Source organism: Rhincodon typus, chromosome 20, assembly GCF_021869965.1.
Source record: "Rhincodon typus isolate 14 chromosome 20, sRhiTyp1.1, whole genome shotgun sequence".
Taxonomy (NCBI): Eukaryota; Metazoa; Chordata; class Chondrichthyes; order Orectolobiformes; family Rhincodontidae; genus Rhincodon; species Rhincodon typus.
In genome coordinates, this window is record NC_063351.1 from 15,896,067 (window position 1) to 15,910,927 (window position 14,861).

Genomic DNA, 14,861 nt, shown 5'->3' on the forward strand with positions numbered 1-14,861 from the left:
TGAGTCCAGATACCACACTGCTTTTCTAGAATTCTTTGCCTATTTCGGAATTTTTTTTATTCCATTGGTGATAACCTCACTTTCTCATGGAACTCCATTGGTCAATTCTGTTCATAGTCTATCCATGTCCTTTTGCAATATTATGCACCCACGTAAATTATTAATTTTTGCCACATAATTCAGCAAATTTAGTTATAAAGCTTCTGTTTCCAACAGATGAAGAGCCAATGCCAGAGTCCAAATATACAGGGGTCAACACTACAGTGCTATCCTAGATTACATGCCAAGTCTCAAATCTCTTCTGAAGAGGTGAGCATGAACATTGAGCTGCAGCAAGTAACCGTACATTCTCATTTTTACCACAAAAAGTTGGTCATATCTTCAGCTAATTCTAACCATTTCTCTTTCTACTACACTAAAACTAAAGCACTATTTTTAATACAATTTATCAACCTTTCAGCCCTCACCTCCAGTTATCCTGAATTTTTCAAGTAATATTAACACCAATTTCATCATGTCAGTTTATGTCCATTTAAATGCAACAGTCTATCAATCATGAATCAGCTGGAATATAAAATGTTCCCAACGAGAGAGAATTCGATCAAACGTAGGTGATTTATTTCCCCCCCCCCCCACTAAATTTGGCATCATACGGAAACAAAAACCTCTTTCCAGAAAGGTTGACCATTTCTCCCTCCATAGATGCTGTTAGCAGGTATCCAGCATGTTTTTATTTCATATTAACATCAGCTGTTGTTTCTGCCTTCGCTAAATTTTCTATTCAATTAATTTAGGCCAGGCCCCACACCACACCTTTGCAGGGAATCTATCTTGCAGTTACCGTTTCTAAACCATTCCTTCCCTCTTAGTTACTCAGATGACTTCAAGAGAAGTCAAACTCTTGTTATTGTTAGCCCAGAAAGGTGCAAACCTAAAACGTCAAGATTCCGTGCTCTTATTCCATTATTGCTTAAAATAGATAAATCATTATTACTGTGCGCACACATAGTTGATATGGCTGCTCATCACTACTAAGTCGCCACTTTTGTTTAACGAGCTGCATTGTACACCATGAATTGTTTCTCTTTCTATTCCTAATCTCCTGAAATCAAAATTAATCCTGCATTAAACACTTACCCAACACTTTTAAAATATTCATTTTTTAGGGCAATACATTTTCCAAAAGTTCCATTCCAATGTTGGTAAAATTCCAAGAAAGTTGAGCACTCCAGTACATCAACACAGTATTGTATTGAGGAAAGTTGATTGAAAAACCTAGATAATCCACTTTTTCTCCACAAATGTAAGGCATTATGCAAGGTATTTTCAGACAAGGTCAGTTATTCAACCAAACCAATTCATCCACCTACAAAATGATCCTCAACTTCTTTGTTATCCAATTCTCCTTAAATTTCAGGGTTTTACATTTACTATTCTGACTAGAAGTTTATTCCAAATATTTGCAACTTACGGTTTATTATGCAGTCCTGAATTTTTTCCCTTAGTGTGAAACTTTCCTCATAACCTTTTACCTTGTTGTTGACCTCAACTCAAACTGGTCACCTTTCAAAAAAAAAAGGGATGAATGCCCAAATCTCATTCACAACATGCAAATCTAAATTTTGTATATGTCAACAGTTCAGCACATGGTGAATGCTTCCTTTTTTTTTTGGGATACAACCTACATGATATGAATGCTGTGATCCAGTGAGTTTCGGTTCCTTTGAACTTAGAAATCAGAGAATGCTCTGATAATTTGAGCCACAGCTATCTAACAGTTTATTACAGGGTTTGAACCATATGATAGATATAACATCATAGGATCTTTTCAGGTGATGGACATTACAGAATAATTAAATAATGGTGGTCTTTTGGACTCTTTCTGTACAAAATCAGTCCAGAATAACGTAGTATAGGCACAGTGCTCAAAAACTGAAAGCAATCCTTCACCACCTATGAAAGCTTAAATTAACAGGTCACATCAAATGGCTTGTGGCACTTTTTGCTGCAATTTCACACACGATGTGTTCAAGAACTCCCACAAAATGATCAAGGGACAAATACAAATCCTTGGGCACCTACTTGGGAGAGAAGCTAGAACATCAGGTAGTGACATTAGAACAGTTCAGCAAAAATAAACTGGCTACATAAACAAAGTCAGAAGTCACATGACACCACATTATAATCCAACAGGTTTATTTGAAATCACAAGCTTCAAGCATAGCCCCTTCATCAGGCAAAGTGGGAGACAAGCACACAGACACAGATTTTATAGGCAGAGAGATCAAAAGATCAGGTACATGGAGAGAGTGGTTGAAGTTTCTGCAGGTGATCACAAGTGTCAGACGGAGAGAGTGAAGCGTCAATAGCTGACTAACAAACCACAGAATGACCTATAATTTGATCCAATGAGGCCTTCAGTAGTTTTCAGTTTTGTATTACTTTGGTGAGATCCTTGGCATGTGACTCTTATACCTATCATGTTCTTCCAGTCATTTGGTTAATCGCCAGCACCACCTTATTTTAATTTTTTGTACGTATCTTTCTGCTTCACTTAATCAAACTATTGGTCATTCTTCGCTTGTTATTCAGCTGTCGACACATTACTCACAACATCTGACACTTTTGATCACCTAGAGACTTACTGACACTCCACTCAGTTTGTATTATCTTTTGATCTCTTTGCCTATGAATTTTGCATCTGTGCGCTTCTCTCACTTCACCTGATGAAGGTGCGACACTGAAAGCTCAACATTTTAAATAAACTTGTTGGACCATGACCTGGTGTTGTGTGCCTTCTGACTTTGTCCACTCCAGTCCAACACTGGCACCTCAATATAATACTTAATGAAGAGATAGAAGATTTGAGTGTATCAAGAAGTTGGCCATTTTCAGAACCTGCACATTGGAGCCTTGAGCGCTGATGTTACAAATTCTGCAGATTCCTCCAATACTTACAGGAGCATTCCTGTTGTGCAATTTCTTGAACAGAAATGCCATGACCAGTAATTGCCTCTAATTTTCCCTCCAATTTTAAAGAATGTTTAGATATAGGTTTGTCAACAGATTAGAAATAATAGGCCCAAAAACAGTTATTTAAAATGATGCAAGGTCAATTGAAAACACTTCCATCTAAATGACTAAGAGCCCAATATATTTAAGAATTCAAGGTGGAAAATCAATTTGTTGGTCTGAAAACTAAGGCAATAACCATGATGCAAAGCTAGCTTGCCCAGAAGATTTTACCTTAATAAACTGAATTCTATATTTATGTGGTATCCCACTGAGGTTTCCACAGAAGTGTCAATGATTTGAAGCCTCTGCAAGAAGTAGACAGTTTCTTCATCCTCATTGTCCTCCCTTCCATTATCATTACAAAAAACCTAGTAACTCGTGGAAGAGCGCTTCCTAGTATTAGATACTTTGTAAAGGTCAAAGCAGAGTTTTAAGATGAAAGCTTAGAATCATGAATGGCAAGATTAAGTCCTTGTTGGCAATTCTTTAAATTCTAAGTACATTGAGAAATTGTCAGAAAGTCTTACGTTTTAACCACAGTGTTAACATCCTTTGCAAACATGCGGCAATTTAACTGCTTCAACAATTAGTTTGAATAATACAATACACGTGTGTGAAAGCCTAGATCATCTTCATCAACTTACACCGAATAGACCAAGAAGCCTGATACAGAATAGCCTGGAAAGCTACTTTGATCAATCACTGACCAACTTAAATTTGTCACTTTAAACCCCAATGGCAACAAATGCGGCACCTACAAGATGCATAGAATCTTTGGAGTGTGGAAAGAGGCCATTCAGCCCATCAGGTCTGCACCAATCCTCACCCTGACCCATTTACGATGGCTAATCCACCGAACATGCACGTCTGTGAACACTATAGGGCAATTTCGCGGGGCCAATCTACCTCATCTGCACATCTTCAGACTGTGGGAAGGAAACCGCAGCACCCACAGAAAAACGATGCAGAAATGGGGAAAATGTGCAAACTCATGAAAGACAGTGCAAAAACGGGAATTGAACAGAGGTTGTTGGCACTGTGTGGCAGCAGTGCTAACCACTGTGCCACCGGTGGACTGCAGCAACTTTCAAGTCCATGACCAATACCACCTGGAAAAACAAAAGCAAGAAATACATGGGAATATCACATCTTGCAAATTTGAGGACAGTAATAAAAAGGTTCTGAGAATAGGGCAGGAAAATGCAATTAATTTAGCTGTTACCTTACTGACTGGCTGTATGACCTATTTCTTACATTCTTAACGGAAGCAATTCTCACAAAGACAAGCAACCCAACACACTGAAGAGAGAATGCGCAACTCTTTTCTCTGTACCATTTAAAGTGTTTAACTACCCCATTCACTAGTGCCAGTCCTATCTTACTACTGCTTTTAATACCCCTCCAGATACCCTGGAATATTCTTCATTCATCCCTCATATGGCTGTTGCGTCGCTTCAGGCAAGTTCACTACAGGCAAAGTTTCAGTTATATTGGCAATACATGCTTCACATTGGATATAAAGTCAACTCCACACGTCAGAGGGTCTAACAGTTTTACAGCAGAGAATTGGGCGTGTCACGTCTACCATGGTTACCAAGTATCTATCTATGAAAATAGATTTTTCCTGCATTTGGCCTGTAGCCTTGTATATTGTGGCAGTTCAAGTGCTTATCTAAATACTTAAAAGCTGTGATGGTTCTCACTTCACCATTTCAGGCATAGTTGCAAATACAGTGAAGACCCCTCTCAATATCCTACCCCATAGGTTAAATCTATGCCACCTGGTTTTGACGCCACTTCTAGAAGATACAAGGGGAGTTTCTTATCTACTCAATCCATGTCCCTCAAGTTGTACACAATCAGGTTCTCTCCCCCACCAACTTCTCTGCCTAGAAAGTTTTCCAGGTAGCCATTTAGAATCTTTAATAGTCAATTTCAACTTAGGTTCATGTTTGAAGTTTTGTTACTTCCTCTCCAACTACATTGCCCAAACTTCTATCAGTGTACAATGTTAGTTGTACAATGTCCCTTTCCAATTGGGATGTCTAATTCTTTGACCTATTTCTGTGCAATCAATTCCACTCGAAGGTTCAATATTTTAAGAATTGATTTTCTTTTCTGTTCAGGGCATTTTTGACTATTTGTTGCTACTGTATTGATCTGCATGTTTTGAAGGCCATCCATTTTCTGTCAATAATTTTTCCATTATTAGTACCCTCTAGAAAACATTGCCGCTTACCTCTCAGTCCTTAGAGAGTGTATTGGGTTGAAGTAGCATCCTAGACACCAGTTGCTTCCTCAACTCAAAAGAAACAAGTCTAGAATATATATACACACCCTACTCTCTCCATAACACTTAAAATATTTTGCCACGGTGGTGGTGGATCTAATGTACTAATTTACTAGATGATGCCAAGAGTAAGGGGCCCCCAAAAACCAAAAAGTGGGCCTCAAAGATCACGAGAGGCCTTGATTTTATTATGTGCCCTGCATCCCTAAAAGACAGTGAACCTATAAAGTTAAAAAACTCTTCCTCATCATTGGAAAAAGGTATTAAGCAGCTGGAATTATTTGCGATGAGTCAAGAATTCAGTCTATAACAAGACATCAAAAATACAACATGCAAGGAACTTTCTAGATTTGTAAGAGGCATGGATTGCATTAAGAAATAACATTAAGTAAGGTCATGTGTGAAACGTGAAAGATTATTCAAAGTGTTTTGAAAAATGCTAACAGGATGACTGCTAAAGCTCTTTGGTCATCCCATGTATTCAAAAAATAAAGATTTTAAAAAAAAAACAAACATTGTTCCAGAAGAACACAGCACGCTTTACCCCAAACTACCACCGAGGGGCCACTTTTTAAAAAAAGCCAGTATTTCAAAATTAAAATATGCATCATGCTAACTCAAATCCACTGATCTATTATTACGCTGCAGCACAAATAATTTAGTTTGTTACCTGGGAGGTATCAAATTTCTCAGTAATTAAATGACAATTTGCAAAAGGGAGAAGTTAACTCATGGGATGAGAGAGAAATTTTACGTCAAAGAAGTTAATCTAAAAGTAAGTATGCTGCCTTTAGATCATATTTCCCTCTAGGCCAAACTGTGATTACAACATATTCTTAATCTGAAGTGTAAAAAAAAATCAAACTTAGACAACAGAATTACTCAGTCATGCACAAGGCATATACAAATATGCTTTATTAATTAACTTTTACAGCTAATACAAATGGTTTACATAAAAACAAAATTATCCACCACCAAAACCGAATTCAATCTTGTGGATAGAAATCAATCTTAACATAATGAATGTTATTAACCACAAATTCAAGATGAATCTAAGGTTGCTTCACATGCTAAGTATAAACAGCTCTAGCTACACTCACGTTTGTCATATAAATCTTAGAGTGTAGCCATAATTTGCCAGATTAATGCTCCAGAGCTACAAATTAAATTCTGTAGTTGAGATTTTACCTCATACTCACCAACTCCACTACGACGACAATTATGTCCAGATGACAGAAGCATCCTTATAACGTAATGCTATGTGACACTTGCGATATAATTTGGTTCTAACTGCAGAGGATGAAAATTTGTTTGAACCTATTTCCAGCAATCTCAGGTACGTCCATCAACAGTTGACTTAACGCAATAGCACAATGGTGTAGATTGCAACAACAGGCACTGCAAAAATTACCAATGCAGTGAAGTTTATTTTTCAGGTTGTTACACATACTGGCTGACAGACTCAGATGCAGTGAAACAACAGGCAACTGATTACTACTGGATTAACAGAATAGTTGTTAGATCACACAGAATTGAATATTGCCGAAAAGACATTTTGTTGAAGCTTTTTGCCTTGCGCTCCTCATGACAATACCAACTTATGGCAAGGTCCAGATTTACAATGCATGACAGAAGAGTGCTGATTGGTAGAGACATGGTCATTGAGGATGCACCAGTTAACTGATGACTGACAGTTGCCAGGCCCCACTTAAATGTTAAACCAGGCAGGTTGATTTTTCCTCAGGAATCCTGAGAACCAGTAGAAAGCTGCATTGATAGACACTACAGTATGAAATCCAAGGGCTTGTGTGGACAAGTTTGAGATGCGCAATACTTCCTGTTCCAAAAAAAAACTGGATTTGCAATTATAGAGAAGACAGAAGCCTTTAAAGGAAAATATAATGGGGAAAATCAAATGAATGACAGTTGAGAGAGCAACTATTAAACACAGATCTAATATTCCCCACATAAGGAAAGCGCTTGATAAATATCCATAACTGGCCAAAGAGGCAGAAATCCTGGGAAATTTGTGACTCGCCTCAATTAATCTTGCAAATGCACCTTGCCATCTTATCAGACGAATTTCCATGCAATTACTATAATCTCAAACATGAGACGTATTACCTGGCTATATATAATATCAATTATAGACATGTACTGGATCTAATCTGATTCAAGCTGATCCATTGCATTAAGTATAACCGTACAGAAAATTACAGGTGTTACTAGCTTTATTGATTCAAATCATTTACACTGCCAAAAAGCTTATGCCATATGAAAACATTAAATATGTCCTCTAATGTCAAAATATTACTGTTTTTTAATGGGCAGAACTAGAGCATCATGGAACAACTAATACATTATTCAACAACTAATATTCATCTGTGTGCAAAGGCAATGGTCTCCCTGTGGAAACAAGGAACAATTTCAGCACTTTCCTGAGGTTAGAAGTCAACCAATGTCAGATACCTAACAATTAACAATGCAGCATTCATTTATGCTATAATTGTAGGGGTTGAATTTCTTACTCACATGTAGTCACATTGGGTAGCAGGCAGAATTGTACACCTGGGCCAGGCACAATCTGGGCCATTAAGTGGCTTCTGTTTCAGTGTCAGGTATCACCCTGTAGTACACTGTAGTCATCTGATGCACAACTTGCATTAAAAATGCAAAATTGGAGACAGTCAACAAAAGTAACCATGTGAATAGTTAAATTTCAGAATAAATAAAACTTGTAGAAATCATAAATTACATCATACAAGTACACGGATAGGAAAGGTTTAGAGGGATATGGGCCAAGCACAGGCAAGTGAGGCTATTTCATGGTTGGCATGGACATGTTTTACGATTATATGCCAACAAAATCTCCAAAGATGTTAATGTACATCAGTGGCTACATTGTCTTACAAGGAACAACAGTGTACCATATGAAAACAGAACACCGCTTTGCTTGCTAGTAAGCCTACAATTTATAATTGCGTTGCACTCTTTAAATGTAGAGTTGTTTTGGTTCCTAATAAGCAGGTCTTTTCGTTTTTGAAAATGGCAAAGATTCTACCTCAAAGGGCTGTGCTGTTGCCTTGTGTTGAGTGAATCTGTCTGAGCAGCCTATTCTAACAGCATTTGAACATACAAATTTAAAGCGTGAGCAACAGCACACCAATAAAATCTCAAACCACAAGATGTAGGAGCAGAATTAGGCCATTCAGCCTAGAGTCTGTTCCACCATTCAATCCTAGCTGATATGTTTCTGAACCCTATTCTCCTGCCTTCTCCCTGTAACCTTAGATTCCTTTACTAATCAATAACCTACCCGTCTTACACTCAATGACTTGGCCTCCAGTGTTCTGTAGCAACGAATCCCACAAATTCATCACCCCCAGCTGAAGAAATTCCTCCTCAGTTCAGTTCTAAAGGGTCATTCCTTCACTTGGAGGCTATGACCTCAGGTCCTAGTCCTTTTTAATATAGTGGAAACATTTCCATGTGCACTCTATCCTGAAACTCTCAGAATGCTGAAAAGTCTGTCAGATCCCACTCCGCCCTCAACCCTTCTAAACCTCTGAGTACAGACTCGGAGTCTTCAATCATTCCTCAGTTGACAATCCCATAATTGCCAGGATTGAACAGGTTTAAGAGACAAGCTCTGGTATCTTATTCAGAAGGCCAGGCTACCTCGAGAAAACCTAAGTGTCACTGCTTCACAAGGGGCACAGGTAACAGTGAAGATTCATTTAGATCAATGTAATTAATGGTAGTTTCACCAGAATTTGGTTATTTCATTGCATTATATACTTGAGAAACTTGCATTATTGTACATTTTAAGGCAGCTTTAAAAACAAATTATCTAGAAGCTAAAACTCCTCTGCAACAGTTCAATTCCATAACTCCCTTTAGACTTTGTATTACATCTTGCATTAGATTAGTTGTCTACCAGAGCTGATAACATTCAGTCTGAGCTATAACTTGCAAAGCTACTTGTGGACAGTACACCCTGAACCAATTTCCTCAGTGGCGACTGATCTGGTTTTCCACTAGACAGAATATAACATCTGTTCAGGAAGGTGAAGATGTGCTTTGACCTCATGCAAAGTGTTTCTTCTTATAAGTAAGCACTGTCTTAAATATCAAGATATTTTTCACCAAGCTTAAAGTTTGTGAAAGCAGTGATATTGGAAAAAGCCAAGAATAAAATGCAGAATTCTTTTCATCTGTCTGTAAGAACGCCATTTTTTAAAATTAAGATTACGAACTGGAAAGACTTCAAATTGAATTTCTAGTTACCTTATGTTGAGGCGCTGCTTCAAGTTCCCAAATGCTACTAATGAGGCAACTTTTCAGTTTAGATCAAATTGATACTCCACAAGGGGGAAGTCTTAAATTTCAAGATTTCCACATTTATGACATGTGAACGTTAAGGCTACTTTTCCTTGACTTTTACAGCTAGCTCCCTAAGTTAACTGCCATCGGTTTCATGACATTCTAAAGAAAATAACTGGTGTTGATAGAAAACATGAAAGAAGCTGTAATTTTTCATTAGCAATTCAAATTAGTTCATTTATTTTGAACTTTGCAAGAAGAGTTATGTTACAGAAAGCAGTCCCACGCAAAGAATCTTAAAGAGCTACTGAAACAGTCAAATCCAATTCACTACTTTAAAGCTTTTTCAGTGATTTTCAACTGAAAAGTTCTATTTGGTACTAATTCTGCTTAATTGCATGTTTTTCTTGTAGCACATAAAACTTTTCAGTTAGCCTGCATACACTGGTCTGGTAGTTACTGCCCACTTTTGGAGTTAACATTATGAACTTGCACATTTGTCCATAACACATTGACTGGAAGGCATTATTAAGCCATACGTGGTAAACTTGACGGCAGTAGCGGGAAGTAATCTCAGGGTCAGTGAGTTGTCCAACACAGAAACAGATCCTTCAGTCCAACCCGTCCATGTCGGCCAGATTTCCTAAATTAATGTAGACCCATTTGCCAGCGTTTAGCCAATATCCTTCCAAACCCTTCCTATTCGTGTACCCATCCAGACGCCTTGAAAGTGTTGCAATTGGACCAGACTCCATCACTTCCTCTGGCAGCGCATTCCAGACAAACACCATCCTCTGCATGAAAACACTGCCCCTCTAGGTCCCTTTTAAATCCTTCCCCTCTCACCTTAAACCTATGCCCTCCAGTTTTGGGCTCTGCAAACCTGGGAAAAAGACCTGGGCTATTCACCTTATCCATGCCCCTCATTTTATAAACCCCTAAAGGTGACACCTCAACCTCCGATGGTCCAGGGAAAATAGCCCCAGCCTAATCAGCCTCTCCTTTTAGGTCAAACCCTCCAATGTCATTGTAAATCTTTTCTGAACCCTTTCAAGTTTAACAACATCTTTCCTATAGCAGGGTGGCCAGAAATGAACACGGTATTCCAAAACTGGCCTAACTAACATCCCGTCCAGCCACAACGTGATATCCCAACTCCTATATTAAGTGCACTGATCAATAAAGGCCAGCATACCAAATGCCTTCTTCACTACTACCTGCAACTCCACTTAAGGAACAATGAACCTGCACCCCAAGATCTCTTTGTCCAACATACACTCCCCAGGATCCTACCATTAAACATATGCATCCCGCCCTGATTTGCCTTACATCTCGCATTTATCTAAATTAGGTCTGCCACTTCTCGGTCCACCTGATCAAGATCCTGTTGTACTCTGAGAAAACCTTCTTCACTGTTCACTACACCACCAATTTTGGTGTCATCTGCAAACAAACTACAAGAAGAAATAAAAGCAAATTTTAAGAAAATTTTATGTTAGAATCTGAGCACTGACTTTGGGTGTAAACATTAATTACTGTTACCACTACATTATCATAGCAAATTGTTTTAGATTTCTCAGATCACAGTTTTTCAAACAATTCCCAAAAGACTTGCCATGGGTTACAATACTCAAACACTTGGAGCAAATTTTACAAAATTTTTCACACCTTTATAAAACTGCCATTGACTAAAGACTCTGGGCTATTGCATTAATAGCACACCTGGGCATAACTCAGTCACAGAAATCCATTTGTACCAATCAACAGCAAATATAGACTTCCATTACTATCACTGTCAGTATCTGGTGCATTTAACTGTAATAAGAAGTCATCCAAAAAACTGGCAGCTATTTATTTTCTACCTTAATTCTTAAGAACTGAAATATTAACTCCTTGATCTATTAGTGTGATTCTATTTTAACTAGATTAATATTTTAAAGAGATAACTATCAATAACAAAACCACAGAACTTCATTTAAGCCAAATATTTCAAACAAGATTAACCAACCAACGGACGCATTTTAATGGCTATGCCTTCTAGGTAGCATTGTTTTCTGCGATCATTCCACAAGTTACGGATTTCTCCGTTTGCGGACGTGTTAACTTAGATATTAGTATTAATCTTACCTTTTCAAGAAATAAAAAAAAAAAAACCAAAGTCTAGGATTTGCTACTTTCCGAATTTCGTATATCGTGAATCAAAGGAATTCCTACATAAAATGCGATATCCTTACACTGATGCAAGGAGAACGAATTTTTAAAAAGGATCAGAGGCGTACTGCTTATTCTCCACAATACTAAAAGCACGCATACACTCACGAAATATACCACCTTGTACGATTCATCCTCCAAAAACGTGAAATTCGCAAGCGTGATACTTACAATTTTGAAGGCATTGTTTACTTACCAATTGTGCTTAAGCGCCGCTTAACATGGCGGCGATCTTTCTACTTACCCGTTGGTCGACATTTTAGGCATGGACTCACCTAGTATGTAGTCCTGTAACTAAATCCGTCTAAAGTCAGTCTGATCATACTTACCCATCAGGAACCGTATTCTTCTTCACCATGACTTAAAGGAGCCGTTGAAAGTCACTGCAGCAAATAGAAAAATCGCGCTGTTAAATGTTTTAACTTCGATTTTGTTCAGTCAACAGGCACCACAGACCAGGCCTCGATCCTTTCACACAAAAATCATCTGTGACTGCGCTTAACCTCCGAAGTTCAATATAGAAGGCTCTTTATAATGTACCAATTCGTATTTTAATTAGCGTAAAATGAGATGAAACCTACCCAAGTTTTTTTTAATATAAAGTCTGAAGTAATATACAATTACTGCTCCTCATCTATCCCTACAACCAACACCCAACCATAGAAATTTCCAGAATACGAAAACACGCATGTGCAATCTGACGCTACAAAATGAGTCCTTAGGTTACGTTATTTGCGCAAGCGCAATGAGTGAGAAATCCGTGCAAGGGTTTTGTTATTTAATGTTTTGTATTATAATTAACGTTAGATAAAATGCATATTTCAGCATGAAAATACGCAGGTCAATTTGTTCAGCTGTAATCCTCTCGTAATCGTGGATGAAAAGGGGTCAAGATACTGGCAACTCAAAACAAAGTGGAACTCTTCTGACGCTTGAATAAGTTAAATTGTATGGAACTTCCGCAGGAGACGGTGAAACCTAATTCATTCAAACGTATATTCTTAGACTGTTTGTTTAGAATTGTGGTATTGGCACAGTATTTGTAACTCGTCGATTTTTTTAAAAATTTAATCTAACCACTGTATTTGTATCTGAATTCCAATGATTTATAACCCGTGGTAATCTATTACAAGCTCAACTATTTAAAGGCAGCCCCATGAAAATCGTATTTGGAAGGATGGGAGAGCTGTTTAAACAGGGCCAACAATACTACAAAAATTTAGGATAATTTTCCGGTAACAAGGAAGTATGTGATGCTGCGGTCTGCAAGGACCTACCAGGAACCGAATGGAGAAAACAGCTGCCTCCAACAGAGATAGTAGGAACTGCCGATGCTGGAGAATCTGAGATAACAAGGTGTAGAGCTGGATGAACACAGCAGGCCAAGCAGCATCAGAGGAGCAGGAAAGCTGACGTTTCGGGTCTAGAGCCTTCTTCTGAAGTTGGAAGTGATCGATAAGATTGCGATGCCAAGATACCTCAGATTTTGTGCTGATGGCTACTTACAAAGGATGTAGAACGCTACTTGCTGTCTCCTGTCATGATGGGCAGATATTGCCCCCAAAGTATTGTAGGTGGAGAAAATAAAAACCGAAAGAGCTGCGGATGCTGTAAATCAGGAACAAAAACAAAGTTGCTGGAAAAGCTCAGCAGGTCTGGCAGCATCTGTGAAGGAAAAAACAGAGTTAACGTTTCGGGTCCGGTGACCCTTCCTCAGAAGGGCCTTGTGGGTGGAGTGTCTCTGGTATGGCATTCTGAGCCCCCAAACCAAGAGGATATCAGCCAAGAACGTATGAACAGTCAGAATATTGTTACAAACAGTGATGGTACTGCAAAGCTATAAGAGAAAATAAAACACAACTGATGTTTTTATGGTCTTTTAGGGAAGAAAATTTGCTGACCTTAAGAGTTATGGTACACATGGCCACGGATAACCTCACAATGCTGCATTTCTCTAGCTTCCACCCTAAATATACTAAAACAACCATCCCCTACCAACAAGCCGTACTCCTATACAGGATCTGTTCGGATGAGGAAGAATAAGACAGACACCTGGAGGTGTTGAAGGACACCCTCAACTCATCAATCACCAATTCAGACGAGCCACAGCGAAAAACCATAATGACCTCCTCAGAAGACAGACACAGGATACGTCCAATAGGGCACCCTTTGTCATCCAGTACTTCCCGGGAGTGGAGAAACTATGCCATGTTCTTTGCAGCCTCCAACACATTATTGATGAAAATGAGCACCTCACCAAGATCTTCCCCACGCCTCCACTTATCGCCTTCAAACAACCGCCAAACCTTTACCAAACCATTGATCGCAGGAAACTACCCAGCCTTCAGGACAACATTGACCACAACACTATACAAGTGGCACCCTCTGCAAGACATCTCAGATCTTTAACATGGACTCTACCATTACACATTGGAACACCACCCGCCATGTGCATGGCAGATACTCATGTGACTCGGCCAACATTGTCTATCTCATATGCTGCAGGCAAGGATGCCCCAAGGCACAATGTATTGGCGAAACCACACAGACGCTACGACAATGGATAAATGGACGCTGCGCAATCGTCACCAGACAGTGATGTTCCCTCTCAGTGGGGGAACACTTCAGTGGTCAAGGACATTTAGCCTCGGTTCTTTGGATAAACGTCCTCCAAGGCAGACTTTGGGATACACAGCAGCACAGAGTTGCTAAGCAGAGGCTGATAGCCATGTTCGGTACCCATGAGGACGGCCTCAACTGGGATCTTGGGTTCATGTCGCACTACAGGTGATCTCACTCTCTCTCACTCTCTCTCACTCTCTCTCACTTGAATCTATGGGGTGAACTTGTATTTGCAGATACGTTCTATTTCGTTCAAAAAGCACACAATTTATAGACAGTCAGTCAATGTGGTGTTTTATAAATTCCAACTTTGGCAATAAAACCAGTCTGACTCCAAACCAAAACACAAACAGATCCTAAACAAGGCCTCACACCTAACATGCATTGTCTGACCTAAAAT

General features: G+C 38.9%; 2 protein-coding genes across 2 annotated transcripts in view; one reads left to right on the forward strand and one right to left on the reverse strand.

Annotated features, from left to right (window-relative positions):
- Positions 1-12,537, reverse strand: part of LOC109922832 (RNA/RNP complex-1-interacting phosphatase-like) — a 112,245-nt gene extending 99,708 nt beyond the window's left edge. The window contains exons 1-2 of the mRNA XM_020522870.2: positions 12,421-12,537; positions 12,169-12,222 (exon numbers count right to left, since the gene is read on the reverse strand). Of these exons, the coding sequence (XP_020378459.1) occupies positions 12,169-12,197 (29 nt within the window). The 5' untranslated portion in view covers positions 12,198-12,222; positions 12,421-12,537. The remainder of the gene's footprint in view (positions 1-12,168; positions 12,223-12,420) is intronic.
- The window catches only part of marchf5 (membrane-associated ring finger (C3HC4) 5), a 115,731-nt gene that overhangs the window by 52,515 nt on the left and 48,355 nt on the right, over positions 1-14,861 (forward strand). The gene's annotated exons all lie outside the window — the stretch shown is intronic.